At 46.9% G+C, this 14258-nt stretch overlaps 1 protein-coding gene across 2 annotated transcripts in view; it reads right to left on the bottom strand.

Moving 5' to 3' along the window:
• The window catches only part of DOCK10 (dedicator of cytokinesis 10), a 203411-nt gene extending 192301 nt beyond the window's left edge, over positions 1–11110 (bottom strand). For both annotated transcript variants that reach the window (XM_081143278.1, XM_081143279.1), the window contains exon 1: positions 10893–11110. In XM_081143278.1, coding sequence (XP_080999404.1) covers positions 10893–11015 — 123 coding nt within the window. In that variant the 5' untranslated portion in view covers positions 11016–11110. The remainder of the gene's footprint in view (positions 1–10892) is intronic.
• Between the last annotated feature and the right edge of the window lie 3148 nt (positions 11111–14258).

Below are 14258 nucleotides of genomic sequence, written 5' to 3'. Positions count from 1 at the left end.
AAAAAAAGTCTCTGAACCTGTTTCACTTTCTAAAAAAGCATTGAACCTGAATGCTGGGCTATTATTTCCAAAGCTAGGTAATATTTAAAGCATCTAAGTGAGGAAGAGAAAGATAATGCCGTATTGCTCCTCTCAGAGTATGATGTTCGCAGTGTATTTCCCTTTCAAAATGACACGGAGGAATTAGAACATTTGTAGAACTTTAAGTATGCACATATGTCTCTCCATCCATCATGTATTATAATAAAACTCTTATCTGATGGGGTGAGGCAATAATGAAATAATTACAACAAAAAGCAATGAATGTATTTAAGAAGTGCTGTGGAAAAGCAGAGGAGGCTGAGACTGGACTAGGGACTCAGGGAGGGGAACAGGCGAGGGAAAAAGTGAGTTAGGTCTTGACAGGCAAGAAGAAATGGAACAAGAGTCCCAGGGGCTGTTTTCTTATCTACTTTAGACCAAATTTTCCTTTTTTCCTTCAGGTCTAAGTGTCTATGATGGTAGGATACCAAGAAATGTAGCACAATTTCTTTTCACTTATTCATGACACATATTTCGTACGGGCTGGCAGACATAAGAGCCAGAAGGAAGAATTCTTGGACGAAATTTAGCTTGAGTCACTTAACACACATTAAAAAGTTAAATATTCAATGTCAGCTTAAATGTGTGTTAGAGAATATTTTTGAGAACAGACAAATGTTTCTAATAAACATACCAAAAGCTATTACCAGTAGGTGGTAGGGTTATGGGCCATCACTGGTGTTTTTCTTCATTATTTTTTATATTTTGAGTTGTTAATTTAATAAAAAGCAACAGAAGTTAAAAAGTACAGATGTAAAAAAGAGACTATTAAATGAGAATTGAAATAAAACAACAACAACAAGACACAGAGCACAGTTACGACAATGCTCTAAGACAGTGTCCGGAGAACTCCCTGACCTAAAGGAAGGAGGCTGAGTTTCTAAGAACTAAAATAGCCCTCACAGTCACTGATAAAATCATATAGTTCTGGTGATTTATTAAGAGTTTCCTTAAAAAGATAAATCACCCTCCATCATGGGACTAGGAAAGGACCGTTGTTGTCAAAACCCTGTGGCCCACACTTCCTGAATGTTAATCAATGTTTTCTGCACCCGGCTCAGAGTTCCACTCTGTGGCAGCCTCGTGACTTCGAACAGCACCAGTGGGAATGACAATGACATCCCGAGCCAAACAGTGAGGCCTGTGTGTGCCACCAAGGGGCCCCCCAGGTAAGGAGCTGGTGTTGGAACCACAATAACACCTATTTGGCAGGATCTTATTTACTGAAGAGTAGGCATTCATGCCAATCAACATTTAATTTTTTAAATAGTCTTTGAACTCAATTCCATTGCATTTACTTCCATTTATTTTGTGACTATTTGGCAGATACAATAAGCTGGTACTTCATCACCAAAGTAATTCTTCTCAAACATACCTAAGAATTCATTTATTGCAAACCAGGCACTTAGATTTCCTATTGCCTAACCTGTACTTCTGTCATCTCCAAGGGTGACATTCTGTCTTGCATTTAATGAGCATTTTTTCTTTTCTTTTTTAATGTATATATTTTTTATTGATTTCAGAGAGCGGAAGGGAGAGGGAGAGAGAGAGAAACATCAATGATGCGAGAGTCATTGATGGGCTGCCTCCTGCACGCCCCCTGCTGGGGATCGAGCCCTCAATTCGGACATGTGCCCTGACTGGAAATGAAACCGTGACTTTCTGGTTCATAGGTCAATGTTCAACCACTGAGCCACGCCAGCCAGGCTGCACTTAATGGGCATTTAGTATACACCTACTATGTTCCAGACATTTTCCTGCCTTGAGAACATGGAAACAATAACCACATGCCTATCACTGAAGGCCTCTCAGGGTGTTGGAAACGTGAGGGGAAAACCATACTTCATCATCCTAGTCCCAGAGGCAGCAGGGACAAGTGTCATGCAAATTGTGGCGAAGTATGCCAGAGATCAGACTAGCTACGGAGATCACTAAAGCCAAGAAAAGTCATCTCAGGTACCAGTAGCCTCTTATTTCTATTTCCTTTTGTCCTACTGGATCGGCCTCTTTCCAAGGCACACCTGCTGGGGAATGGATTTACATTTTGTAGTGAATTTAAGTCAATAGCCATCTTGTGTATGTAAGGCTAATTTCTAACTGCTGAATGAAAGACCCAGACCTTCTTAGGGATCAGCTTGCCAGGAGACCAATCTGGAAAGGTAGACTCTGCTGTCTTTCCAACAGCTCTGAAATCACACCATGGCAGGGACCGATCATATTACCTTTCTCAGGTGTAAGAAGGTGGTCACAGAGGCAAACACAAAAAACAGAGACAGACACAGAACTAAGAAAAGAGAGGTTTTTGCTGCTTTTTGATGGCAGGGAGAAGGCCTGGAGCTTGGAAGACAGTTCACCCTCTCCCTGCATGTGTTTCTGTTCCAGCCATGTGGCTACTGAGAGGCCCTTGGCACAGATATTAGGCCAGAGAGCTGCAATGACAAAGGTCGGGCATGGGAACTGGGAAGCTTGCTTTCTAAGGCAGATGGTCTTGCTGTTCTCTCCACGAAGAGTAAGTGGGAGGTGAGATTGCATGTTTGCCTCGAGCCTGCACCAGGTCGAGAGAACCTGCCTTGCCCACCTTTGTCCCTGTTGGCTCTCCTTTGGCCAGTTCTCATGCAACTAGCCCCATCCTTAGGTGTATAAACAGCCATTCCTCTCATTACCTCCCCAAATAACCGCTTTATGCTACCATTTTCATCGCTGAAATACAAATATGGTTGTAGATCATCTGGACCAATTCTTCCGGTTGCTAAAGTCAGATATCTTAATCAATAATGGTGTTAATTAACTGAAAAAAATATTTTAATCTTCTAAGGAAACCTCTTAGAAAGCATAACTGCCTAGATTTTTAGGACTAAAGCATCTTAGAAGGCTTTACTGTCCAACCTTCTTGTTTTAAAGACAAGGAACTAAAACCCAAAAAAGGCTTGGCTAAGGTTACACAGTCTGGAAAACTCTGCTTCCTAATGATAAAAGACACATTTTTCTCATTGATTGGCTAGCTGCCACGTAATGGCTTTGATTCCAAAAAACTGAAGTTAATGAATGAACCTTCCCTGTTAACACTCAGAAAGATCCTGAAAAACCTTATCTGTGCATTTTGGTATGCCATTCGACTTTAGTAGTAGTAGTGAACCATGCAGAAAAAATATTATAGCTATGTACATAGGTACGCTGGAACACTTTTCCTTCGAAGGTAAAATCCTCTTCGGAATAGAAGTCTGATTTTTAAATAAGTGCAAACATATAAAACGTAAATGACTTTAAATGCTAGTTCTCCACATCTGAATTTTCTCCTTCAAAAAAGTTACTGAGCTCCAAAGTCACTTTCATTTTTGTGATGGTTATTGAGCTGTCGTCAGGTTCCATTTTCTCATTCTAAAGAACTGTGACAAAGGGACTTTTAAAAGCTAAGCAAATAAACAATGAGTGCTCAAAAAAAAAAAAAAATCCATTACCATATTTCACTGAGCAGTAAATTTTGTTAAGTTTTTGTTTGCTTCTTTGCCAAGTGAAGTGTTCATGCCCGTGTTCTTTTTATGGAACGTGTGATTTGGAAGGCCAAAAGTCATTGGTCGTTTTGACAGCCTTAATTAGTCACTTAAATTGGTAATTACTAAAATAATGATATGAAGAGAAGTTCATTGTACTGATCATAAATGGTGTCTTCTTTTTAAATAGAACCCTTCCCCCCCAGATTCTATTCTTAAACTGCCATTTTGGCGTTTAACTTAAATTAAAAAACTGCCAAGCTTCCCAAATTCTACATGTCAGGAGAGGAGGTATGCTGAAATTGAATTACAGAAACTATTTTCACATTTAGCAGCACAATTACAGGAACTCTTGATGATTTGGGTCCATTAATTCTTCTACTCTCAGAGGCAGGCATTTCCACTTTAATCCAACTGCAAAATATTACCATTTTCAAGAGCAAGTGTTTTCCTCCACTAGCACTAACTCAGTCACATTCATTGCATTTTGTTATTTCTACATCATTTAATGTAGGTCACCGCGTCCAGTCCAGCAACCACAAGCATTTCTTTCCGGCCCACTGACACTTGTGTGGAAGAAAAGAGGAAACGCATCTCACTTTATGGGGGAAAAACCCACCCTCTCATCTGTGAACATGAACACGAAAATCAAGACGACAAAAGACAATGTGGCTGATACAATACTGCGACCCAACTGCTCCATGCTCACGGTGCCACAAGTGCACTTTTGCAGAATGGGGAGAATCAGGCTGCCTTTTTGGGGCTAAAGGGGGCTTTGTGTGCAAAGCTTTAACCTACTCAGTGCCAGTCCTGTCCCTGGGAAGTGACCGAGCGCTGACATCAAGGCCAGAGTCGGTGCCACTCCCGATACCTCGCATTGCTGATGCCATAAATGAGAAATTGTTAAGCAGAGCAAAGTGGCCACAGCTCCCCTCTCACTACGAAGCTCCTTTTGGGAACCTCCTCTGGCTAGCACTCCGAGGTTTCCTCTCCCCCTTGCTCCCCCAGGATGCTAACTCGTGTTTCATGAGGCCGGCCTGCCTGGCAGGCCAGAAGGACGGAGTGGTCTTGGGGGACAGACTGCCTGCCTGTCACTCCTCGATTCACCACCGACTCCTTATTTGATCTGGGCCAAGTTCCTGACCTCCAAGGATCTCTTTCCTCTTCTATAACATAGGAACAAAAAATCCTTTGCCGTAGGGTTGTCATGAGGATCAAAACAGACTGTGCGAGTAAAGTACCTGGCACAGAAGACGTGCTCAATAGCTTTCGGAATAATTGCGTCTCCACCACTTGCCAAGTAGATGGTGGGGCTGACTCCAGGAGCATCACTGGCAGAGGCTGGCGGCCTGGGAACCGTAAAGTCACAATTCTTCCGCGATCCCTCAGTGATGCCTGTGTCCCCAGCCCACTCCCCTGACTCTTCTTTAAGCACCTCGTTTGCGGGGAGACGGGAGACCTCTCCACCTCACTTTCATATAGTAAATATAGCATTTCTATTTGGCACTTACATTGAAGGCAAGGAGGCTGGAAAAGAGAAACAAGAAATAAATAAAAAGATCAGTGTAGGTAGTGATGAGAGACCTAAGGAAAATGATACACAAGAATGGGAGAGAGAAGGTAGCGGCAGACAGAGGCTGGGGAAAATAAAGGACTTGGGTGGTTCAAGATGACTCTCCTGAGGAGGTGACACTGGAGAACCGGGAGAGGGAGAAGAAGCCAGGAGAATTTGGGCAATGCAAGAACCCAATAATCGAATCCCCTAATTTTACAGATCAGGAAACTGAAACTCCAAAAAGAAGCACCACAGGCCAGGGTTGGAATTCTGGTCTCCAGGTTCATAGGCTCTGACACTTCCTGCGCCAGCTCCCATTCGTCAAACTCCCATATGGCCAAATTGTTCAGAGTGTGTGAGGACACTTCACCTTGCACGGTCAAGGAGAGGCAAGAGCGTCCTAAGAGAGGGGTGAAGGGCAGCCAGTCAGAGGGCCCTGGACCATATTCTAGCATGCAGGCAAATCACGGTCTTCGACTCCATGGAAGCCCATCCTTAGGACATTCAAATGTGAACAAGAGAAATCATTTCTTTTCTGAGACTCAATGGGTATAAGAGAAAAGAAACATTTTCATGATTTTCTGAATCCAGCAATCAGATTTTCTGACATAACCAATTATTGTCAATATGATAGCAACATAAATCTTACAAAGCAATGAGGAATCACCATTGCATGTCCTTCATGAGTTAGAGAGACTCTGCTTTGAAATTGTCTGGTAAACAGGTTAACACCCACCTCACACTGCAACACATCTTTAGGGCACTAACCCAGCATGAGACCTTCTACAGATTCACACGGTAACCATTTCCTGTACGATATGGAATTATTTTCTTGACCTAGAAGTTAAATTTAAGTTCACACTATAATTAAGGTGTTAGGTGACAGAGAAAATATAACACAAAATAGAAGGACTTCTCTAAAGTTACTTCTCAATGAACCAATATTATTTTCATTCTTAGTTGGTCTGATCTGTATCTTTGCCTCAAGGAACCCTTTCAAAGTATTGCAGAATAAACCACATTGTATTGGACCCTCACACAATTGTCTTTCCTGACAATATTTTGCAAAAGTATGGCTGACATAGCTTACTTTTGTGTTTCTCAAATTTTGATGTGCTTATGAATCAGCAAAGGATCTTGTTAAAAGTCATATTCTGATCCAGTAGGTCCACGGGGTGGGGGTGCCTCAGGTTCTGCATCTCTAATGAGCTTCCATGTGATGCCAACGCTGCTGGCCCATGAGCACTCTGAGTGGTAAGGGTCTATCACTGGACCATGCTACCCTTTATGAAAAACCACAGAAAAAATTTCTCTTGTTTCTTGAGTCTCAGCACAAGTTAAAACTAAACATGTCTAGAGTAAATTATTTCTTTTACCTCATGGGCCTCTTAATCTCATGGGTGATCATGTTTTCCTCTCTGACTTGGCCACTAGGAAGCACCTTTAGCAACACGATAGGATTTAATGTTTATGCGTTTTATTTACCGATCCCACTCCATTGACGTCCTCCTGACTCCATCTAACTTTCCTAATATTGCTTTTTGCTGTTGTTGCTAGTATTGCTTTTTACCCCCTACTTACTATATTTTTGTTGCTGTTGTCTTACGCCCATCTTTGTAAAACACTCAAAATCACTCCTTCAAATATGATAGCATGTGAGTAAAGGATCCCAACACAGCCCCATTCAATGGAAAGGACACACAATGCATGGACAATTTTCAGGCCCTTGTTGGAGTGAGATGAAGTGATTGAGCCTGAAGCGGGAGCCAGTCCTAGAAGAGAACTGGACTTGAGGAGATTTAACCCCACCCTCTTTCAGACTTTGCTTATGGTTTTGCCAGACAGATGGCATGGGGATGGCTGAGTAAGCTTATACTTGAAGGACTTAACTGAGCTCCCAGTTGCCTTGAGAATGTCTGTTATTATTATGGGTAATTGCAATAGACTCTGCTGTGGCTTCTAACCTCAGAGGAACACCACAGTGAATGCTGACAGGTACTCTAAAGTACCAATGGGGACAGCAGTTATGGTTCCTTAGGTAGAGCTATGGATCTGAAGGCCACATCAACCAAAGTCAGCTCCTCATGTCTTCCAAGTTAGAGATGCTCTTGGAAGCCGCTATAAAAATAGAAGGTGACCCTCTGCTAGTTATTATTCAGGTGACAGAAGAGATCACACCTCAGTCACTTCACTTAGAGGTATTTAACCCTCTGAGTCTCAATGGCCTTCTCTGTAATTAATAATTCCTCATAAGATTGCTCTGAGAATTAAATAAAACATTTAACACTATGCCTGGCACTTTGCAGGTTCTCAAGAAATTGTTTATCGTTCCACCTACATTGCTTCTCTTTTCTTATGCTAGGCCTTAAAGAAAACGGTAAAGGAAAAGACAGCCCTAAACCATACATGGGTCCTCATTCTTTCAGTTTTTGGACCTGTCTAGAAGTTTTCTGGGTCTCACTGTTATTTATTTTCAAAGTGGTTTTTGCAATGCCCTTGAGAAGTCAAAAACATTAGTTGACACAATAACATTCAACCTTGACCTTGACCTTGTAAACAAAGTTTGTGACAACTTCTTCACCAGGCAAGGGACTTTCCTCATGAACACATAAACGTGTGATTTCTGCTAAAGTGTGTGATTTCTGCCAAAGTGAAAATGCCCTTGTTCTGAAAAGCACTGTCCAAACCAAATGAAAACAACAACAAAAGACAGCTAAGAATGCCAAACAAACAGACCTTTATTTGCATACAGCTTTTAACTCTAGACACTGACAGTCAAACAAGTGTTTCATTTCATTCCATTCACTTCTCTCATCTTCACTAACTCTTAACCCCAGCATATGACTTTTTGTAGCATCTAGAATTTCCCACTCATTTGAAAAAGGACAAAACCCTCCCACTCTCAACTATTCAAATATCTCTAAGTTCAAAGGGGAGGAAATTCTTCCTTCTAGGAATTGCTCATGCAGCTGTAAACATGTTTATATAGTCATTATTTCTCTGCCAAAAAACTTTGGTCTGTCAAAGGTTCTGCTTCTTAGTCAAAGTTCCCTAAAATACCAAGTGTTGTATCAAGTGACAAATCTGGTGTGTTAGCAAAAAGTAATCTATACTTTTTAAAAGTATTTTTCATTTGAAATTCTATCAAGTAATATATATATATATATATATATATATGTAGGCAAAAATCCTAGGTTTATAGCTTAATGAAATGTCGAAAGCCATCTAAATGAACTAATCAGTGCTAAAGTACAAATATACTTCATGCATTTTAAAAGAAGGGCTTCTTGGAATGAGTCACTGGGGAGAAAAAGGGCCATTTGTAATATTTTAAACAAAAATAAAATAAAATAAAAAATTAAAAATAAATAAATAAAAAGGAAAAAAATAATAAAAGAAGGGCTTCTTACAAAAAAATCTCTAATTAGTGGCATTACAACTTGGAGGCCAACATGGTATGTACATTCAACCAAAGTGATAAAACACTCAAGTCCCAACATGAGAGAAACATTTCTAATTATTTTCAAACTGAGGCTCTGCTCTAGAGAAGCTTGCTTTGTGGGACAACCTCAGATGGGAGGCAGTAAATTACATTTCACCTGATCCTGAGACTGACCCATAATCTTCTTCCCCCATCCTATTAATTTTCTTCCTTGACAACCAGGATTTGAGGATTTGAAGTCCCAAACACAGTCTTAAGGGATTGGGCTGACTTATGCCAAGATCAGCCTCCCCCGTGCAGTACAGTGACAAAGTTTTAGGTTCAGAGGAGGTGCTCTGCCCTACCGAATCCCACCGAGTTTGGGTGCCAGCTCAGAGAACTCATCACCAGATAGCGTGGAAGGCACAGACATGTTTTCTTGGGGCCAAAATCACTGCCAACAGTGCCTGCCTAGATGTGTAGGATCCTATGACATGTCTTGGCAAAAGCTAGCTCAGGAGTGTTGGCCAAGGTGCTGAACTGAGGGGAGGGAGGCAGGAGCACCTTTGTGGGTGAATCGCCCCCCACCAACTCATTGTAAGACGTTGAACTCATTCATTTTGACAAGATACCCTAGGATTTCAAACGTGACGTGAATTTGGAGAAGTAGTGTGTGTGTGTGTGTGTGTGTGTGTGTGTGTGTATAGAAAGGTACGCAGGATACATATGCTTTATAGAAATTCCAGCAGGACAAACACTCTAGGAAAACCCACTTCAAAACAAAACAGCATTTAGAGCTGTTTATGCCCATTGCAGGCTACTTATTTCTCCGTACCCGGTTCTCTATCGGATCCTTACTGACATCTGGCAAAATAATGAAGCTATTGTAAAGCAAACGGCCGAGAATGACAAAGCCACAACCCTGAACCGTCATTCGAAATTAAAGATTCTTTTCCATGCAAGCCTAGAGGTTTTCTTACTGTTTCTCCTTTTACTAGAATTGCACCATTTTTTTTTAATGCTCTCTTTGGCAGTTTACGCCCCCTGCCCTGAAAGGTGCCTGCTGGTATCAGAAGCTCCCGGGAGGCGCACAGTTGAATCACCTCTGAGTAACCGCAGGCTGCAGCCAGTGGGAAAGGCGAGAAGCGCCCTGGTCACCAAGGCGGGTCACACTGCAGCCACCCCCGCCCCACGGGCAGCCAGGCCGCCTCCCTCTGCCAGGCAATTCGCTTCCGTTCCGTTCAACTTTCTGAACTCTGGCTTTAGAGAAAATCCTGGCTGTGGGAACTGGCTCTGGGCAGCGCTTGGCTCCCTCCTGAGGGGTGACTGGCAAGAGGAGCCCTTTTCTTTGACACTCTTAAAAGAAGCCGTTTAATTCCTAATGATATTTCCTGGCAAAACGGAACCTGAAACCCACCACGTGGGGCTCGGGTCCAGCCGAGGTCAGCCAAGGGGGCAGCGCGCTGCCCAGCCCAGGTCCAAGCTGCGAGGCTGCTTCCTCCCGCTTCCCTTTCCCACCGGCGGTGATCCTTTCCTCCCGCCGCTTCCAGCCCGCAGTGTGACACCTACTGGAATTTATGAGCATCTCGAGCGGGGCGGCTATGATTTGGGCACCAGGCGAGAGCGCCTGGCTGGTGCCCCAGGATTTCCCGCGGAAATCACCCGGCGCTTAGCAGGCGGCTGGGCGAGGAAGTCACCGGGCAGCGCGCGCGGCGGGACAGCCCCGGGGCATCTTCGGAAAGGCCAGGAACGGCTGCGCTGGAGGCCCGCGTCTCCCCGCCGCTCGCCCTGCGCCTTCGGGGGCAGCGTAAAGGGGTCTCCGGGGCTTTCCCCCGGGGGGGGGGGGTGATTGGAACTACATTGATTGCCCCGACGGTGTTAACGCGGGGTCCCAGCTTCAGCCACGGCGGGCGAGGACCTCGGGCTACCACCTCCCTTCGCTGCGCACTAGTCACCCGGCTGAGGGGTCCGTGGGGGTCCGTCCGGTAGATGTCGCCCCCTCCCCCCGCCGGGTCCCTGGCACCTCGCAACCTATCGCCCCCCCGTGACGCACTCCAGCCACCTCCCCGCCGCCCCAAGCCCAGATACAGTCTCTCCCACGCTGCGCTTCCGCTGCCCGCGCCGCTGCTCGCGTGCCCCAGGTCCCCAAACGCGCCCCGGTTCTCACGCGTCGGTGGCCCTGGCTCTCCGAGCTGGCGCCGGGGGCACCGGCCGAGGCGGCGCGGGAAGGGGTGCGGGGGAGGGGAGCGGAGACCTGCAGGGACAGGGGCGCCCGGGGAGGCCGGGCTCCGGGTCCCCGCCGCCCGGGGCGCGCGCGGAGGCGCGGAGGGCGCGCCGCACTCACCCGCTGCTGCTGCCGGCTGCTGACGGCCACGGCGGCGGCGGACGCGGCGCTGAGCCGCAGCTCGGCCGCCTGCCCGGGGCGCAGCAGGCTGCGCGTGAACCTGCGGGTCCGCTCCACGGCCATCGCCCGCCGCGCCGATCCCGCCGCGGGCCCGAAAGCGCGCGTCCCGCCGGCCCTCCCAGCGCCAACCTCCTCTCCCCGCAGCCGTTCAGGAAGCGGAACTCGGCGCCTTTCCCCCCCTCTTCCTCGCTCTCCTCGCTAGAGGCGGGTTTTTCTCTCCTGCAACCCCACTCCCCACCCCCTTCTCTCCGCAGAAGCTTCTCGACGACTTTCCAAACTCTGCGCTCCTCCCGGCGCGCGCGGCCAACTCGGCGAGCGGCCCCGGCCGGCGGCGGCGCCTGCGGAGCGGGGGGCGCGGGGCGGTCCCAGCCCACGCCTCCCCGGCCCAGCTGCTCCGCCGGGGCTGTCCCCGCCACCCCAGGCACCCCCGACGACTGGGGGCCGGCCAGGGCCCTGGCGCCCGTCTGGAGGCTTCTCACAGCGGAGCTCTGGCCGCATGTACGGTTTGGCCCCTGCCTCCCTGGGCGGGCGGGTGGGCGCGCGGAGCTCGGAGCTCAGCCGGCCCTTCTGGCCTTGGGAAGGGGGCAGAGGCCTGCTCAGGGGCAGGCGGGTGGAACCTCGGCCGCCTCACCCCGGCCAGCCTTAGGGGCTCCTGTGCCCACCGCCCTCACCCAGGGCCTTGCAGCAAGGTTCCGTATTCACACAGGCCTTCAACCGGGATCACTGAGCGCCTACCAAGGGTCAGTGCACGTTATTCTGAAAACTGGGGAGGAGGGGGCCTTGCCAGACCCACCTTAACTGGGTGGGGCTGATCTGTTTTGGGGGTTGTGGGTGGGAGGCAGCAAACAACCAAGTCAACAAATAAGAGTACAAGTAGGTGAGCAAGGGAGTTGAGGTAATAGAAGCTGGAAGTCAGCACATCGGGGTAATGTGGTCTAAGAGGCTGCGGCGGGGGTGAGGGGCCCAGAACCGACCTGCGGGGTTAGTGGGCCCTGTGGGTCAGGGATAGGGGGGCAGGGGCAGACTTACATTCATGTTGTTTTTCTGCTCCCACTTTTGCCCCACATCCATCTGCCCTGCACGCAGTCTGCAGCCATTCGATTAAAGTCTAGGAATTCTCATCCTGAGTCACTCCCAGGGTGGTTCTCTGGCTTGTGTGGGTCTGGAGAGGTGGAAGAGCAGAGCTGTCCTGGCCTCCAGGATACCAGTCTGGAGAGATCCGGGAACCACTCCAAGTATTCGAGGTTTTTCTTCACAGCTTTTTATAGATCCGTGACCCTGACATTTTCCCAAAGCAGTATACAGCTTTCACACAAGGTCACACTTGGGTACAAAGAATTCAGAAGCGGCTGATAAATGCACTTGCATCTGCTCTCTGTTCTCTGGGATTCAGTTAGCCAGAGATACCGCTTGGACATTATTTCAGCACATCCTAGAAATCATGTTGGGCAGAGGCTCGGGAAGATTGGGAGGTGCCATTGAAAGGTCAGTTGGTTCTCCCATACCCTTCCTAACAAAGAGTGGCGACTTGCATCATCTGTTTTCACGTTGCTGTGCAATAGGGAAACATCACCTTTTTTTTTTTTTAAATATATCTTTATTGATTTCAGAGAGAGGAAGAGAGAGAAATATCAATGATGAGAGAGTCATCGATGGGCTGCCTCCTGCACACCCCCTGCTGGGGATCGAGCCCCTGGGGACCAAGCCCGCAACCCGGGCATGTGCCCTGACTAGGAATCGAACCGCCATCACCTGGATCCTAGGCCTACACTTAACTGCTGAGCCACGCCTGGCCGGACGGGGGACCGTAACCTTTATTTTATTTTAAATATATTTTTATTGACTTCAGGGAGAGGAAAAGAGAGGGAGAGAGATAGAAACATCAATGATGAGAGAGTCATTGATCGGCTGCAGCCCACAACCCGGGCATGTGCCCTGACTGAGAATCAAACCCTGATCGCCTGGATCCTAGGTCGATGCTCAACCGCTGAGCCATGCCCGGCCGGGCGGGGACCATAACCTTTAAGGGTAAGCAAAATAAGTGGCTGCCTCTGTGGTGGCATTTGAAGATCTCTATGGAAATACCTCCCTCCAACCACAGCCTCCTCTAACAGGTGTGCCCTGTGCTGAGCCCTTGAAATGTATCTTCCCTCTGCAGAGAGGACCTTAAACACGTTTGAATGAACATGAGCTTCTCAAGAGGAAGTGTGTAGGCCTTGTTCCTGAAGAGCACCTGGCACACAGTAGATGCTTTATAAATATTGGGTTTTGGGTGACTTTTTTGAGGGTTTAGGTAGGTTGGTGTAGCCAGAGGGCTCGGAGTGCCTGACATAGGGACAGACAGAAAACAGAGGAGAAAAGTGTGCTGGAAGGGAAGCCTGTAGTGATAGAAAATACCACCTAACGTGTCCTAGGTATGGCAGCCACTGAGCTAACCCAACCCGCATAGCCCAGTTTCCAGCCTTATCAGTAACGGAAGTGTCTATATATTATATATATGTGGTATAGACATATTTTTCCTCTATACTGTGTGCTTATGGAATTTTGTATCATATGTATAACCTATTCACAAACATAGAAAAATGCACCTTTTCATTTTAAGAGATACCGAACCATTACAGAAACATGTCCATCCTGGTTCCCATTTCTCAGGGAGCAACTTAATACAACAAGTGAGTCTTCCATGGCCTCTAATACTGTGGAATAGTGGCTGAAAGCACAAGCCGTGGACTCCAATTGCCTGGGGTCAAATCCCAGTTTACTTTTGTCTTCAGTAAATTATTTAACATCCCTAAGCCTCAGTTTTCTTATCTGAACCATCGGGATAAGAACAGGTAGCTGTGAGACTGAGCTTCTGAGAGGGTATGGGGTGTCCAACCCACTTGTTCTGTGCCTCACTGTAATCCCAGGAGGCTCATTAAGGAAGTTCCCCAAGTCCACAGAACAGGCATTTTAGACTCAATCAGTGATGTCAAATTTTGTTTCATGACCTCAAAGTCGAGCTTGCACTGTTCTGTATTTTCCAATACGTAGAGCACACAGCCTGCAATCAGTTTTTACCAAGCTCTAATTCTCCTGTTAGTGGAGTTGGCGTGGACAGTCACTCAATCAGAAAGGAGTAATACTGCTCGACAGACACTTACGGAATATCAGCGAGGGACAGGATCTCACCCTAAGCCATGGAGGCACAGAGCTAGGCCAATGGCCTCTGCTTCCAGGCAGCCTTCTTTCAAACAGAGAAGCTGACTTATGAAACATTAGTGGGAGGCAGGTTATTCTTACGGCTTTAAGATGGGAAAACAATTG

The sequence above is a fragment of the Miniopterus schreibersii genome (assembly GCF_964146895.1).
Source record: "Miniopterus schreibersii genome assembly, chromosome: 7".
Classification (NCBI taxonomy): Eukaryota; Metazoa; Chordata; class Mammalia; order Chiroptera; family Miniopteridae; genus Miniopterus; species Miniopterus schreibersii.
Note: the sequence above shows the minus strand (reverse complement) of the source record. Positions and strands in the feature narration are given on the sequence as shown.